At 42.7% G+C, this 14,661-nt stretch overlaps 2 protein-coding genes across 11 annotated transcripts in view; one reads left to right on the forward strand and one right to left on the reverse strand.

Moving 5' to 3' along the window:
- lsp1a (lymphocyte specific protein 1 a) overlaps window positions 1–11,299 on the forward strand; it is a 30,504-nt gene extending 19,205 nt beyond the window's left edge. For 2 of the 3 annotated variants that reach the window (XM_042109154.1, XM_042109155.1), the window contains 5 exons: window positions 1,526–1,616; window positions 2,461–2,464; window positions 2,567–2,660; window positions 2,787–2,895; window positions 10,190–11,299. In XM_042109154.1, the coding sequence (XP_041965088.1) occupies window positions 1,526–1,616; window positions 2,461–2,464; window positions 2,567–2,660; window positions 2,787–2,895; window positions 10,190–10,215 (324 nt within the window). In that variant the 3' untranslated portion in view covers window positions 10,216–11,299. The remainder of the gene's footprint in view (window positions 1–1,525; window positions 1,617–2,460; window positions 2,465–2,566; window positions 2,661–2,786; window positions 2,896–10,189) is intronic. The other variant, XM_042109156.1, reaches the window with a different exon arrangement.
- Window positions 4,930–14,139, reverse strand: prr33 (proline rich 33). 8 transcript variants are annotated; one of them, XM_042109152.1, is made up of 5 exons: window positions 13,928–14,139; window positions 13,487–13,546; window positions 12,320–12,529; window positions 7,716–9,911; window positions 4,930–7,613 (listed from the first exon to the last, which is right to left on the reverse strand). In XM_042109152.1, exons 4-5 carry the CDS (start codon window positions 9,888–9,890, stop codon window positions 6,315–6,317), a joined length of 3,474 nt encoding a protein of 1,157 aa, XP_041965086.1. In that variant the 5' UTR covers window positions 9,891–9,911; window positions 12,320–12,529; window positions 13,487–13,546; window positions 13,928–14,139; the 3' UTR covers window positions 4,930–6,314. The 8 variants fall into 8 exon arrangements, with proteins under 8 accessions (XP_041965086.1, XP_041965087.1, XP_041965082.1 ...); XM_042109153.1 differs by having other exon boundaries at window positions 4,930–8,374; window positions 8,561–9,911; window positions 13,928–14,133; XM_042109148.1 differs by having other exon boundaries at window positions 4,930–9,911; window positions 13,487–13,543.
- Between the last annotated feature and the right edge of the window lie 522 nt (window positions 14,140–14,661).

Genomic DNA, 14,661 nt, shown 5'->3' on the forward strand with positions numbered 1-14,661 from the left:
ATTGAACCAACTTGTATGTAAATCCAAACATTTCTGCAACACTGCCTATGTAAGCCATGCCAGTTTAAATCATATGAATTCTCTGACACAATAATACAATCAAAGTGGTTCAGTGAGTAGGCCTATTACTATTGAAGTAGGTCTAATTTATTCTATTTTTTTTAGCTAGGTGGTCCGTGAGGCTTTTTTTATTGATTAAGTGGTCCTTGGTCTGAAAAAGTTTGAGAAACACTGCTCTATCCCACAAACAAATGAGCTGAGGGTGTGTGTGTGTGTGTGTGTGTGTGTGTGTGTGTGTGCGTGTGTGTGCGTGTGTGTGTGTGGTGTGTGTCCATTTGTGTGTGTCCTTGTTTGTCTTTGTGTGTGTGTGTGTGTGCGTGTGTGTGTGTGTGTGTGTGTGTGTGTGTGTGTGTGTGTGTAGGTGTACAGAGAGGTGTTCTGCCTAACACCTCTGTGGGACAAACCCTGGCAAAATACCCTCTTTCCTGGCTTGCTCAGTGATTGCTTAAACACACGCTCTGTTAATGCAATACCAACAGACCTGTGGCAGGTGCATTCCAGGACATGTTGATGAAAACATCTGTGTTTGTGAGAGAGACTGTTTTCACAGTAAAAATAAAGGTTTTAGAGAATGAGAGTGTTGAGTGATGCTTTTAGGAGCGAATCAGTGTTTCTGTGAAGTCCTCAGTTCCAGCAACAAGAAACCTTTGGCTTTTTGTCTCATGGACAGTGTGAAAGAAAGAAAGACAGAAAGAAAGAAAGAAAGAAAGGAAGAAACAAACAAAGAAAAAGTTCATTCAGAGTGTCCTTAAAGGCCTACACACACGGCCGGCGACGCGACGGCAATTTATGGCTGGCGACCGGCAAAATGAACTAGAATCTGTTGAAGTGAATAGGGCGACACATACGGCAAAATGAACTAGAATCTGTTGAAGTGAATGGGGCGACACATACGGCAAAATGAACTAGAATCTGTTGAAGTGAATGGGGCGACACATACGGCAAAATGAACTAGAATCTGTTGAAGTGAATGGGGCGACACATACGGCAAAATGAACTAGAATCTGTTGAAGTGAATGGGGCGACACATACGGCAAAATGAACTAGAATCTGTTGAAGTGAATGGGGCGACACATACGGCAAAATGAACTAGAATCTGTTGAAGTGAAAGGGGCGACACATACGGCAAAATGAACTAGAATCTGTTGAAGTGAAAGGGGCGACACATACGGCAAAATGAACTAGAATCTGTTGAAGTGAAAGGGGCGACATATAGCCTACGGCAAGTGGAACACCGGCCGTCACATCGCTCTCATCGGCCCCTTTCTGTTTTTCAGGGCGATTTTGATACGTCATAATAGAAAACAGCTGTCTGGTCAGTGCATCTCCACTAAATCGATGGGTGACCGACCGCGTCCCCAGTAGTGTGCGTAGTAAAGCGATTAACAGAATTCCACCGTCACGTTTGACTGACGCATCGCTGGCCGCGTGTGGTGGGCTTAAAGAAGACCACACTGTGTTGCAGGAGACGGAAGGGATGACAGTAGGTGTGGCTGATCTGATCACCCACTGGGTAAAAGGGTCTCCTGATGGCAGCAACAGAAACTCCCTAAGATGTTTTAGATTATAGTACTACATGAGTGGAGGATTATCATTTAGATCATAGTACTACATGAGTGGAGGATTATCCGCATTTGGAGTTCACACCCTTGCTCTTCTCTTGGCCCAGCCACCCACCCCTTTTCTCTCGTCCTCTACTCTCTCTCTCTCCTCCTGTCTTCTCACCAGCTCCTCCTCCTTCTCCTCCTCCTCCTCCTCCTCCTCCTCCTCCATGTTCACCCTCTCACCCGTTTCCATGGCTGCCACCATTCCGATATTGGATACAAAACATAAAAAGGAATTTATTTGAATTTCCTTTCACCCTTCGAAAGAAAGTCTGTTATAGAGGTTAGAGAGTGACGTTTTTTGTATATGTGTGTTTGTGTGTACGTAAAGTGTGTTTCCATTTATTTGATGGTTTACACAAACAGGCTCACTGGCCCAGTCCTAACCCCGTCTGTATATGGTGACCTTATCACACAGTGTTTACATTCCTTTGTTTTTGAGTGCTTTGTATGATTTTGGTGGTTCTGAAACAGAAAAACATTTGACGAACAGCATAAGCTAAATCTATCCTTCAGGGCAGATTCAGTGATATGATCATATTTACTATTTATTATCACGTGTGTTTGACCGCAGCACCCGAAGAGTTCTAGGTCTCCCTAGATGAGAAACACCTGGGACAGACCAAAAGGGGAACATGAAATTATATAGCATTTGAGTGCCACCTTGTGGATGTTAAGATGACTGCAGATTTTTTTTTTTTTTGTCAACTATACATTCTGCTGTAAAAGTCAGCCTGAAATTTTCCAACCTTCCAGTATTTTTGCAGCTCTCTTCACTTCAAATCTTGTATTACAGCTGCTTAATATTTTGGTGTACCTCTCAGACATTTTTTAGAGAGGTTTAAATTACTGTTCATGGTTATTAACAAGAGTGCTGATATTTGGTTCTCATTTTGTTCCCAGGATGTGAAACCAGGTGATGTGCTGCAGAAGAAGAATCTTTGGGAGATTATAGGCGAGAACTCTTCATCAGGCAAACCTGGGTTAGGAGGAAAGGTGAGCTCATGATAGTCAGCAAGCAAACTTTTTTTATCAGTTTGTGTGATCTGTTTGCCTCTGTGGTAGTTTGTGTCAGCCTGTCAGTAATTATCAGAGCAATTTATGTTTTATTTATGTTTCAAGGGCAATCCTTCTGGAAAGAGGTACAAATTTGTTGTGACTGGCCATGGCAAATATGAGAAGATCCCTGTAGATGATGAGGATTATTGTGATTTTTCAAATGGAAAAACAGGTGAGATCGTGGACCAGTAGCCCTTTTCACTGACTATATCTCTCTATCCTAAATGATATGCATGTCCATGTGAATTGAGTGACAATTATTTAACATTAAAGGAGAATTCCGGTGTGATATTGACCTGAAGTGTATCGAAACATGATACAGAGTGTGAACGTATGTCTCATAGCCCATCTCGGCTTGTCCCCTGCACTCCAAAATCTGGCGCTAGTTAGCCGATGCTACCAACATCTTTTTCAATAGTGGTGCTTCGGCATCGGGCTAGCCATGCAAATAAATCACTGTTTTACACCCATTTACGAGGCTCAATGTATCTCCACACTTCATTGGTAGACTTCCGAGGGCCCTGACATTTAAAACGAGACATTGAGAACTTTGAAAAAGCACTGGTAGTTTACTTACAAGACGATTTATACAGACAGTATCTTCACGAAGTTTAGCGTTTGCAGCCATCTTGAATTTAGTCACGATAAGTCGAGCAACGAGTAAGAATGAACAGCTATGATAAGGGATCAGATTCCAAAAATAATTCAGTGGAAATGCATGGATTCCAGTTGCTGCTACTGGAAGAAACTGGAATCCATGCATTTCCACTGAATTATTTTTGGAATCTGATCCCTTAAGTAAAAAGAAGAAAGATTAAGCATTAACAACATAACAACAATTCCCCTTGATGTCATGTGTTATACTGTATACTCTTATACAGTGTACTAATTTGCATAACATTTAGACTTGGTAACAATTTGGTACGCAATCCATTAACATTTTTCAATTAATTACTAATGTTTCTTATCTCTCTCATTTAAGATATTTTATCAGTGGCAAATTAATGTTGCAAGTAAATTGCAATGCAAATTTTTACCAATGAATTAGTACACTGCCAAGAGAAGGATTAAGTTCTAATATCGAATTAGTAGTAAGCTTTAAAAAACTGTTGATTTAAACATGGCATAAGAGGAAGGATGAGAGCATGTAGTTGGTGAAGCACTATGTCCTTATAGCACCAACTGTGTTTTGGGGCAAAAGGTTTTCATTCTTACAGTATGTATTGTTTTATACAAGAAAAAACAAGTTTCAAATCAAGTTCTGACAACTCAGGAAAGCATCCAAGACATATTTGATGTCCAAATGTAGCTATTTTTCTGCTTCTAAGCAAAACTTTTTCCACATGGCTTTTAGCAAGTTATGGTAGTTTATGGCTTCAGGACCATAAAATACACAACACTAAACTAACATTCATATAATATCACACTCTTTTCAACTAGCAAGTTGATAAGTGATAGAAAATTTGTTTACAGTTACCAATGTAGTTTTTAACACGGTATGACATAGACAGTAATTTCCATCAGCATATCTCCCTGTTGTACTGTAGCAGGGAATGTATAGACCCTTTCAACAAGGTAAACAAAAACAATGCTTGAACGTTCTATTTGGTTCCCAATCTACTTCCTCTGCATTAAGATAACATATGGAATGTTAAAAAGGAAGCCTTGTGGGGCCAACTATGATGCTGATAATGGAACTCTCTTGAAAGGGTCCATAAGAAATGAAAGAACATAGGAGAAACAATATACAGTCTACATACTTACAGGTCTGAATTCAGACATCAACTATTTCTATTAAATCTAAATGAATGAATTAAATGGTATTATCATTAATTTGATTACTGTACTTCACTTACCATTGATTTGATTAATGACATTTAATTATTAATTACATGTAATTAAGTTGATTAAATGGTGGGTCCTATTTGCTGGCAAAACAATGTACCGGTAACTGTAGGAGTGCATGTTATGTTTTTGGTACTGATTAAATGTTTTGATGACCTGGAGTCAAAATTACTATTATTTGCCATGTGAAAACCTTTTGTGCAAACAAAAGAGTTTGCAACAAATGAACACCAAGCATGCCTGAGATGAGAAAATACATGGTACATGTCTGAAATTAGATTTGTTATTGGGTTACTAAAATAAATTAACATTAAACAAATTTCACCCACATATGGTATTTAATACAAAAATGACTATTATGGACCTTTCTCCTAATCAAGCCATTTTATTAGAAAAATACTGTATATAAAATAACATTAGCTTACACAATGTACTTCAACATCTGAAACATCTTACACATCACTGTCAACACAGACACAGTGTACTTAGCCGCATTTAAACGTAATAACATCCATGCATTGGGAAAAGCAAAGGTCCAAACTTACCATACTCACAAATACTACTCCATTTAACACCACCCTGCACTGCCACTATTAAAATTATCTCTGTTTGTCCTCTGCAAATGTCAGCCATGCATTGTGAATTACAGTCACTTTCCACATCATCAACCTCACCCCAACACCTCTCTTCCTTTGCGTAGGCCACAGAAATATAGAGCTTTGACACCAGACACCATGCTGCTCTCGGACGTCCTGCTCATAAAGGCTGACCATCTATACTGTGCTCTCCAAGCATGCAGTTAACTTAAAGCATGCACTAGTCACTGGGATCTAGCATGCATCGCATATCCATCTGCTTGCCTTCTTCATGTGAGGGTCACTGTGGATTCAGACAGCACAGTATTTACTCTATACATCCCTGACTCAGAACCTCTCACCCAGGATTCCAACGTCCCATATCATGGCCACATCCCCACCCACACACACCCCTTCACTCTTCCCCCGTTCTCATTTTGCCTACAGCTGTGGCTACTGCCCGCTGCCATTGTCCTGTCAGACAGGCCCTTGTGCTGGGATGTTACACTGAGTACACTGAGAAAGAAAAAAAAAGACAGTAATAAGCTGATCAAACTAATGACCAAAATAACAATCGGCAAATAGCTGTGTATTCACTATCACTAAGTATCCTCTGTTGTATAGCACCATCTTGTCTTAGAAATACTCAAATTTACTTAGAAATACTAAAAATACTGGTGTGACCTCACCATGGTTTTATGATTAGTATTTTGTTGGTATAGTGACACATGTTTAATGCAGAAAATTGACATATCTGCAGGGTTCACCAATGATTTAATACATGAAAGTTTTTAATTTAATTCTAACCCAATTCATTTGTTTGATGGAGTGTAGTTACAAATGGTGTATGAAGTTTTTGTCTTTATAATGTAACAACAAATATGAAGCACTGAGAATATTATATGAGATATATATATATATTTCCCTTTTCCCTACGTCAGTGCTGAATAAAACAGACTACTTATGTCTGAGAAATTGGCACCAGGATAGATTTAAAAATTTCCTAGATAAATAAACAAGTTTACAGTCTGCTCTTCAAGTGTAAAACTGGACGTTGAAATATAAATATTTTATTACCATGAAAGATTCAGAGCTTGTTTGATTAATTATTAGAACTGTACACTATTTATTTAACAAGAGAAAGGAAACAGATTACCGGTACCCATATCAATTAAGCTTCAGTGGGGTTTGATGCATTGAATCCTTTTGCTGTTCTGTTGAATTGTTTTGGTTCCTCATCCTTCACATGGCGGCCTATGAGGGCCATTTCAAACACGGTGGACATCTTAGTCACTGGTCGGGATGCTGCTTCTCTCAGCCTTTTAGCATCGAAACGAGGACTGAATAGGAGGACTGGCAGGCGATGTGCGAAGGCAGGGATCTCCTCGGGTTTAGTCGCCACTTGCTTCTCCAGCTCCTTCTTCTCCTCCTCGCTTTTGTCGGCCATGATCTGTTGCATGATGTTCTCTTTGGTGGAGAACATCTGGAAGAGGACGGCATCCCACATCTTGGTAGCTCGCGGGGAGTCTTTGCCCTCTGACGGCTGGCTAGATGACGAGGCTTCGTCCTCGTCTTTTTTCTTCATGATCAGCTTGGGCAGTTCCCCGTTGGGTATTTCTTTCTTAGGCTCTGTGGCAGAAGCTGGTGGTTGCTCAGGGAACTTGGGTTCCTCCACCTCCACCACCATGTGCTTCTTGAGGCGTGACCACCCACTGAGCTTCGATTTCATCATCCCTGTAGGTTTCTTGACTACTTTCAGGAGAGGCTCTGCTTTCGGGAAGGCGCTTCCTTTCTCCATCTTTTCCTCACTAGTTTTTGTTAGTGTTGGTTCACCAGCCTTTGATTCAGTTTTTACTTCTTTAATGTTTTTTTCTTCATCAGCCGGCTTTTCCTTTGGTTTTGTCACAGGCTGGACCCCACACTTATCTGCTTTAGGTGGCTCACTGATTTTGGGTTTGGGACTAAGGATGGAACTGATCGATTGTGTCCCTGACGCTTTAACAGTTAAGGTCCCTAAAGCAGAGTCTTTTGGCACGGCTGGTTTTGTAGACACTTTACTTTGCTCCTTAAGAATCTTGCTTTTAACATCTTGTTTCTTTGGTTCATCTGAGTCTTTCTCAGAGGTCTTTGACTTTGTAGATTGAGCTGCAATTTGTTTTTGCGCGGGAGGGATCTTAACCCCTGGCGTTGGAGTCTTTGGTTTAGGCGGCACAGCAATTGCAGCGTTGCCTTTTGGTGTCTCTGTTACAGAGGCTTTAGGCACAGTTGAAGTTGCTGGGCTCTTGGCTTGTTTTGCTTCAGTAGCCTGTGGTTTAGCCCTCTCAACCACAGGCACTGGTTTAGTCTTAGGCAGTAATGCAGGTGATTTCTTGGCCTCTTGAGGCTTTGTACCCACAAAGGCCTTAGTTTCTGTATTCTTTTGGGTTGGTGCCTCAGCTACAGTAGTTTTCACTTGCTGTTCACTGGGTACCTCCACTCTTGGTGCTTCTGCACCCAAAGAGGCCTTAGTTTCTGTACTCTTTTGAGTTGGTGCCTCAGCTACAGTAGTTTTCACTTGCTGTTCACTGGGTACCTCCACTCTTGGTGGTTCTTGTGAGGACACTTGCTTCTCAGGTCCTTTCTGCTCTTCAGGTTTCGGTGACTCTGCAGTTGGTGTTTTAGGTCTAGACATACTGTATGAGGGTGCCGATGTTTGTATGCCCCCATGAGCAACGTAGGCTGCCGGAGTTAAGCCATAATATGTTTTAGGTGTGCCTCTGGCACCACCGTGTGTTGGGGTCTTGGGCCTTACTCCTATTATTGGTTTCAAGGTCTGGGCGTGGCTTTGGGCTGACTTTGTTTTTGTAGACCCTGCTGAAGGTGTTGAAGTCTTAGCAGCAACTTTTGGTTGCTGATATTCAGTCTTTGGTGTGACAGGTTTGGAAACTTCTTGAGTGGGAGTCTTAGGTCTCTGAGTGGCAGCTGAACTCACAGTGATTGCAGGTTGAAGTGTTGCTGTTGAAGGCGGTGGCACCAAAAGTTCTATGACACTCGTCTTTGGTATTGATTCTTGGGTCTCAGGTTTTGGCAAGACTTCAGTAAATGTTTTAGCTGTGGAGGTTCCCAAGGATTTCAGTTCAACATCACCATTTGGAATACTTACTTTGGGCGGTTCAGTCTCTAATGGTTTCTGGCTTAACTCTCCAGATACAGAGAGTAAAGTTGGTGTTTTAGATCGCCTTCCCTCGTATTCTGGGGAGACAGCAAATAAAAGCGGATTAGGTCTTGATATTTCAAATACAGGTGTCTTGGCACGCACATGATGCGAAGGGGTCTTTGGTCGCCCAGTGGGAGTTTTTGATACAGTTATCTCTACTGTTGGTGTTGTAACTCTTTTGATTTCAGTTGTAGGAGTTGAACCTCTTTTTGGAGTTGTACCTTTTTTGACATCTGATGTTGGTGTTGCTCTGCCTCGCATTTCAGAAGTTGGAGTTGTCCCTCTTTTGACTTCAGAAATTGGCATTGTTCTTCCCCGAGTTTCAGAAGTTGGTGTTGCTCTGCCCCTCATTTCAGAAGTTGGAGTTGTCCCTCTTTTGACTTCAGTAATGGGAGTGGTTCTACCCCTCATCTCAGAAGTTGGAGTTGTCCCTCTTTTGACTTCAGAAATGGGAGTGGTTCTACCCCTCATCTCAGAAGTTGGGGTTATCGCTCTTTTGACTTCGGGAGTTGGCGTTATTCTACCCCTAATTTCAGAGGTTGGAGTTGTTCCTCTTCTACCATTAGATGCTGGTTTTAAAAGTCTCATAGGAGATGTTCCTCTTCTCGGCTCAGGTGTTGGTGTTCTACTCCTGGGTCTTGGTGATGGCGATCGCCTATAATAAGACAATCTACCTTCTGTTGTTTCATGCAGTGGTGCTGTTGTTGTCTCATAATATGACGTCTTCGCAGTATATACTGTGATTTGGGGAACTTCAAACATCGGTCTGGAGGATGTCCTAATGACATCATAAGCATTAAACTTTGGACTCGGTGCTTTGTGGGTTACCAAAGTGATAGGTGTAAGGTATTTAATTGGGGCAACAGTCTTAGCAGGGGCAGGGGCAGGAGCAGGTGCAGGTGCAGGTGCAGGGGCTAAAGACACAGTTGAAATCACAGGTACTGGCACTGGAGGTGCTTCTGAAGCTGGCTTTGTAGCAGGGACTCTTGAAATCTCAGGTGCAGGTACAAAGGCAGGGACAGGTGTGACAGGAGACACGGGAGAGGGAGGGGTACCCCCGTGCAACGGGTGTGCCTCAGCATAGCTACCTGGGCCCGGGGATACCCCTGCAGGCCGCAGTGGGGGCGTGTACGTGATACGTGGGGTTACGGCACGAGCGGCAGGTTGGCTCGGAGCTCCATACGGCTGAGGGGAGAACCTGGCGGTCTTGCCGTACGTAAAGCCTCGATGGTGAGGGTACGGAGAGGCCACATGCTGGTAGAGGGGTCTGACGCTGAATCGGGGGTGCAGAGTTGCGTACGTCGGCGTCTCGGGCGTCCTGGGAGGGGTGGAGTGGTCGCTGCGTTCCAGGTCGGGACTGGCCTCGTTTACAGGGGACAAGCTCGAGCGGAAAGGGAGGGGTATCTGTTGGGATTGTTGGGCGGCCTTCTTCTTGGCGCTCTTCTTAAGTAGTTTCTGAAGGCGGGCATTGTCCTTGCCAGGTTTGGGCAGCAGGGGTGGGGGGTACTGCTGGGACAGCAGGCCCGGACTGAAAACAGCCCCATAACTCATAGCTCTGAGGAAATCAGCCCCCTACAAAACAATACAAAATATATTTAAAAGACAAGTAATTTTACATAGATTCTTTAATCTGACACTGTTAGGGTAATTTAAAGAAGACACACATAGTTTATCAAACATGGGAGCATGGGACATGCACATTTTATGCCTTAGTAAATAAAGATTTGCGAGGCAGAAGCTAATTCGCTGAAAGGAATTAGCATGAATTTCTTCATTTTGAATATGGCAGATGGTTTAGCTGTCAGGCGTTGGTGTCATTTTTTAATGTGTGTGTGGTTTTTTTTTTTCAGGTGAATTATGCCATGGTGACTTCTGAGACATCAATGACAGCTGATCATCCTAAAGGGAAGTAGAATCAACTGGTGTGGTTTCACACAAGCCTTCTCTAGCCATTCTGTATTGTAGACACTTCTGCTCTTAATACCACACATTAGGCACCTGACATGTTATATGTTCCCACTTGCAGTGTTAGCTCTAATTTTGTTCTCTTGTCGTCATGTTAAATGTCCAAGATGTCTGTCTAAGATGTCTATCTATGATATTTGTTTTTGTATGAAAAGAACTTAAATGTATCATCCTTAACAGTACAACTATGCAAGCTTTACTGAACTGCCATCATGTAAAAGAGCCAGGGGATCTTCCTGAATGTTTGATTTATTCAAGGCAAGGGCATACATTTTAAATTAGTATCATGATTGCTTTTACATATTTGATAAATTGCTTATCTAAAATCAATGCATATGCAGTTGGCTAAATGTCTATGCCAATGATAACTTTGTATTTTCCACCCTGTGATTTCCACTTTTGTAATTCAGACTGATACATACAACAGAGGTGGTCACAGAACTGTGGTTCTGATTGGTTGTTGCATCCTGTGATTATATAAGCACACAACATTCCATGCACAAAAAAAACTGTTTTTACTGATATATGTTTCTTCATTAGTGGTCCTAAGCTTTCTTTCTCTTCCACTATTTAATGATTTGCATTCCAAACCATGAGAATAAAGATGTATTGCCTTTCACAAATATTAAACACATATTTGAGGTCTTGAAATGATAACATGTTAATATAAAGCTGAACACTGGAGTAAGACCCTCAGCATCTTTAATATGGTCTGTACTATCTATCCAATCTGTGTGAGGGACCTTTTTCTAATTGTGAATACATTTTAGTTGATACTTCAACTAAATTATCTATATGATCATGTAAAATACACAGTCATTTTGACTTTCAGCAAATGTGACACATTTAAGTCGTAAAACCTGGCTTGATTGGAATTCCAAATGCTCTAACCATGTCGTTTTTAAAACAGTTCCATCCCTGTATCACCCTTGTTCTGTTGAAGTTCTTTTGAAGTGTATTTTTTTCAAATGCAATAAAATATTTTATATGGTTAATATGTAAGGCAATTCATATGTAATTGCCTTACAGTCTCATTTTGCCTTGTTTCAAAACACAAAACAAACACTAGATGTGGGCCTATTGCTGTTTTCCCTGTGTTATTCTTTTGGCCTCATGTATCAGGCTCTGTGGAACACCTGACAGGGAACTGGCATTAGGGGCAGCCGTGGCCTACTGGTTAGGGCTTCGGACTTATAACCGGAGGGTTGCCGGTTCGAACCCCGACCAGTCAGAACGGCTGAAGTGCCCTTGAGCAAGGTACCTAACCTCACTGCTCCCCGTGCGCCGCTGTAGCAGGCAGCTCACTGCGTCGGGATTAGTGTGTTCACTGTGTGCTGAGTGTGTTTCACTAATTTACGGATTGGGATAAATGCAGAGACCACGGGACTCAAAAGAGTATTTATACTTATACCTAGTAGCCGTGTCTATGGCTATGAGTCTGGAGTTTAGTGTGTCTATGGCCAGAGTCTGTTACTCTGTCTGTGGTTATAGTCTAAAGTGTATCATGTCTGTGGTTAGAGTCCGTAGTTTGCAGTAGAGTCTGTAGTTTACAGTGTATGTGGCAAGAGCCATTGAGCTCACTGTGTCTGCAGCTAGAGTCTAGAGTTTACATCTGTGGATAGAGTCTCGAATTTACAGTATCTGTGGTTAGACTGGAGTTTACCGTGTCTTAAGCTAGAGTCTGGAGTTTACCATGTCTGTGGCTCGAGTCTGGAGTTCACCGTGTTCAGAGTCTGTCGTGTCTGTGTTTAGAGTGGAGTTTAAAGTGTCTGTGGCTAGAGTTTTGAGTTTTAAGTGTAACTTTGAGTCCGAAATTTAAAGTGTGTGACTACAGTCTGGAGTTAACCATGTCTGTAGTTTGAGTGTGGAGTTTACCCTCTCTGTGGTAAGATAATAGCGTTTACTGTGTCTGTGGTTAGATTCTGGAGTTTAAAGTGTCTGTGGCTAGAGTCTGTTACAGTGTCTGAGGTTTAAGTCTGAAGTTTACGTCTTCGTAGCTAGAGTCGGGAGTTTACCGTGTCTTTGGTTCGAGTCTGGAGGCTGAGGCTGCTGGTTCCCTGGGCCTAATTTTAGGTGGAACACCAGAAGGAGAAGAGGAGCCGGTCTCTCACTCTCTCCCTGTCATGGCGCTCGGCTCCTGTCCACTCTGCATCACTTTCACTGTCCTGTAAGTCAACACTCCAGCGATCCTGTCCAGGGTGGGGCTTTTATGCGGCACCACCGACCTGAGAACGTATCCATTACATTATAAGTGACAAAATTTACAACCGATCTGATTTTTTTTTCACTGGGGGTGAATATCACAGAACTGACCCATGTCTAAACCCAGTGTCAGATGAGTGCAGTTTCTATTTTTAAAAAAATACTGTAAGATGGTGCATGTTATTAAAAAAACATAGCAGAGTCCCCTCCACTCTTGCTATGGTGTGCTAAAAGGAACAGTAGAATAGTTCTCTATAACAATTTTGGGCTGTTTCAGTGTTTTTACATGAACTCATAAACATACGCTCTCAGATTGAACACACTTGAATCTGTTGGCTGCATCTGTTATTAATCTGTCATTATTGGACTAATAGTATTTTTCATTTAATCCAAGTTTAAACCCTGATTTTATGCTGTATTAGAAGGTCTAAGATAACATGTACTCTTTCATAATATAAATAACCTCTTGTAGACATTTTTATTGCAACACTATCACTTTTTTGCCAGGAACATTAACTAGAACCATATGGTACAGTAAAATAAAGATGTCTGACTTTATGCTCTTAACATGTTAAAATATCAGTCCCAGTTCAAATGTAGGCCAGGCCTGGCCTGACAGACTTTTAAAAGAGCCTCCCTGTCCTGCAGGAACTGAAACCCAGTCTGCTCAGTGACACATGAGAGGAGGTCATCCTTTTAAGGCACTGGTAGGTTAAGCATCCTGGAGCACCTCCAAGAGGCAAGTTCAAAAGAGGAAAGGGTAATAATAGCCAGGCAATAAAACTAAGCACTACACAATTGCATTTAGAGAACCATCCTTAGCAAAAAATGATAAGCATTGCAAATGCTAAAGACATAGTTAGTTCACAAGAAGCTGGGCTACAAGGGCAGAAGAGAGATACGTTGTGCTGGTGTGGGTGTGTGTGTGTGTGTGTGTGAGGGAGTGAGAGTATGTGTGTGTGGGATATATATAGCCTTACCAGATGATGATTGTATAAGATGACCGATGGCACACTTTAGACACTTTAGTCTTTAGTCTCCTTAGAACAAATCAAGAACACCAAGACTCAAGATACACAAAATGACCCATCAATCTCTGATGAATGTAAGTACAAAATGATGACCAACACTGATTTGGTTACAGTTAGGAGCTATTTATAACAAGGAATGTTTTCATTTAAAGTCATAGAAGTCTTTTGCCAAAAAGAAACTTCAGGTGAAATTCAGGTGGTCCTTTTACACTCTTTAAGACCCTGTTCAGTGGACCCACTGAACTTGTGAAGCTTACGCCTACTTTGAGGGGGGGGGCACCTATGCACTGCACTGTTAATTTCCCTGAGCTCACACCATGCCGGCAACAACCAACGCATCTTCCGCGAGCCGCACCAAGCAGAAAAAGTGAAATGGGATGGTGGTTTTACCTGTGAGTGAGACTGCTGCTCGCGGGGCTGCCGGTTGCGCCTGCTTGTCCCAGCCTGGTGTGTCAGAGCAGGCGACTCATGTCAGGCTCAACTCTACCCCCTTCCTACAAATGGAAGAGACAGGCTCCATAACAGTCCAAAAATAAAATCTGAGCCCTTTACTCAGAATGCGCTTCGTGGTGACGGGCCACAGGCTCCCAGCAGCAAGGCAGGGGGTGTGTAGAGCACCTTAGATACCCCCCACCCTCCCACTCACCCCTCACAAACAGCCCTCCTGCCCCCCCTCCCTCTCCCAGTCGCCTGCTGCCTCCGGATCCGCTATCCAATGCTCCCCTTGCCTGACAGCCCACCCACCCATCTAACTCAGTAGTAGAGTGGCTGTAGGGTTGCTGCCCCCTGCTGGCAAGTATGAGCCACTGCTACTCCCAGCCCACAGATCCCATGCAACCTCGGCCGCCCCAGCTGAGAGACCTGCCATAGCACAGAGGGTGATGGGAAATGGAGATGGAGAAGGCACGAGATGCATGAGCCTAAGCATCCCTGGGCATCATCGGACGGGTGGCAGAGTTCCCCAAACATGCCTGATGGATTGATGGATGGACGAGCATCCTTCTGTGGTCCACACTAGCAGGGACATACCACTCACTCAAATGTTGGTTAAAATCACTCAGATCACTCAACACTCTTTTAGACTATAATCCCTGAATCTTTGGCTCTTGGTCAGGTTTATATTG

Source organism: Alosa sapidissima, chromosome 11, assembly GCF_018492685.1.
Source record: "Alosa sapidissima isolate fAloSap1 chromosome 11, fAloSap1.pri, whole genome shotgun sequence".
Lineage (NCBI taxonomy): Eukaryota > Metazoa > Chordata > Actinopteri > Clupeiformes > Clupeidae > Alosa > Alosa sapidissima.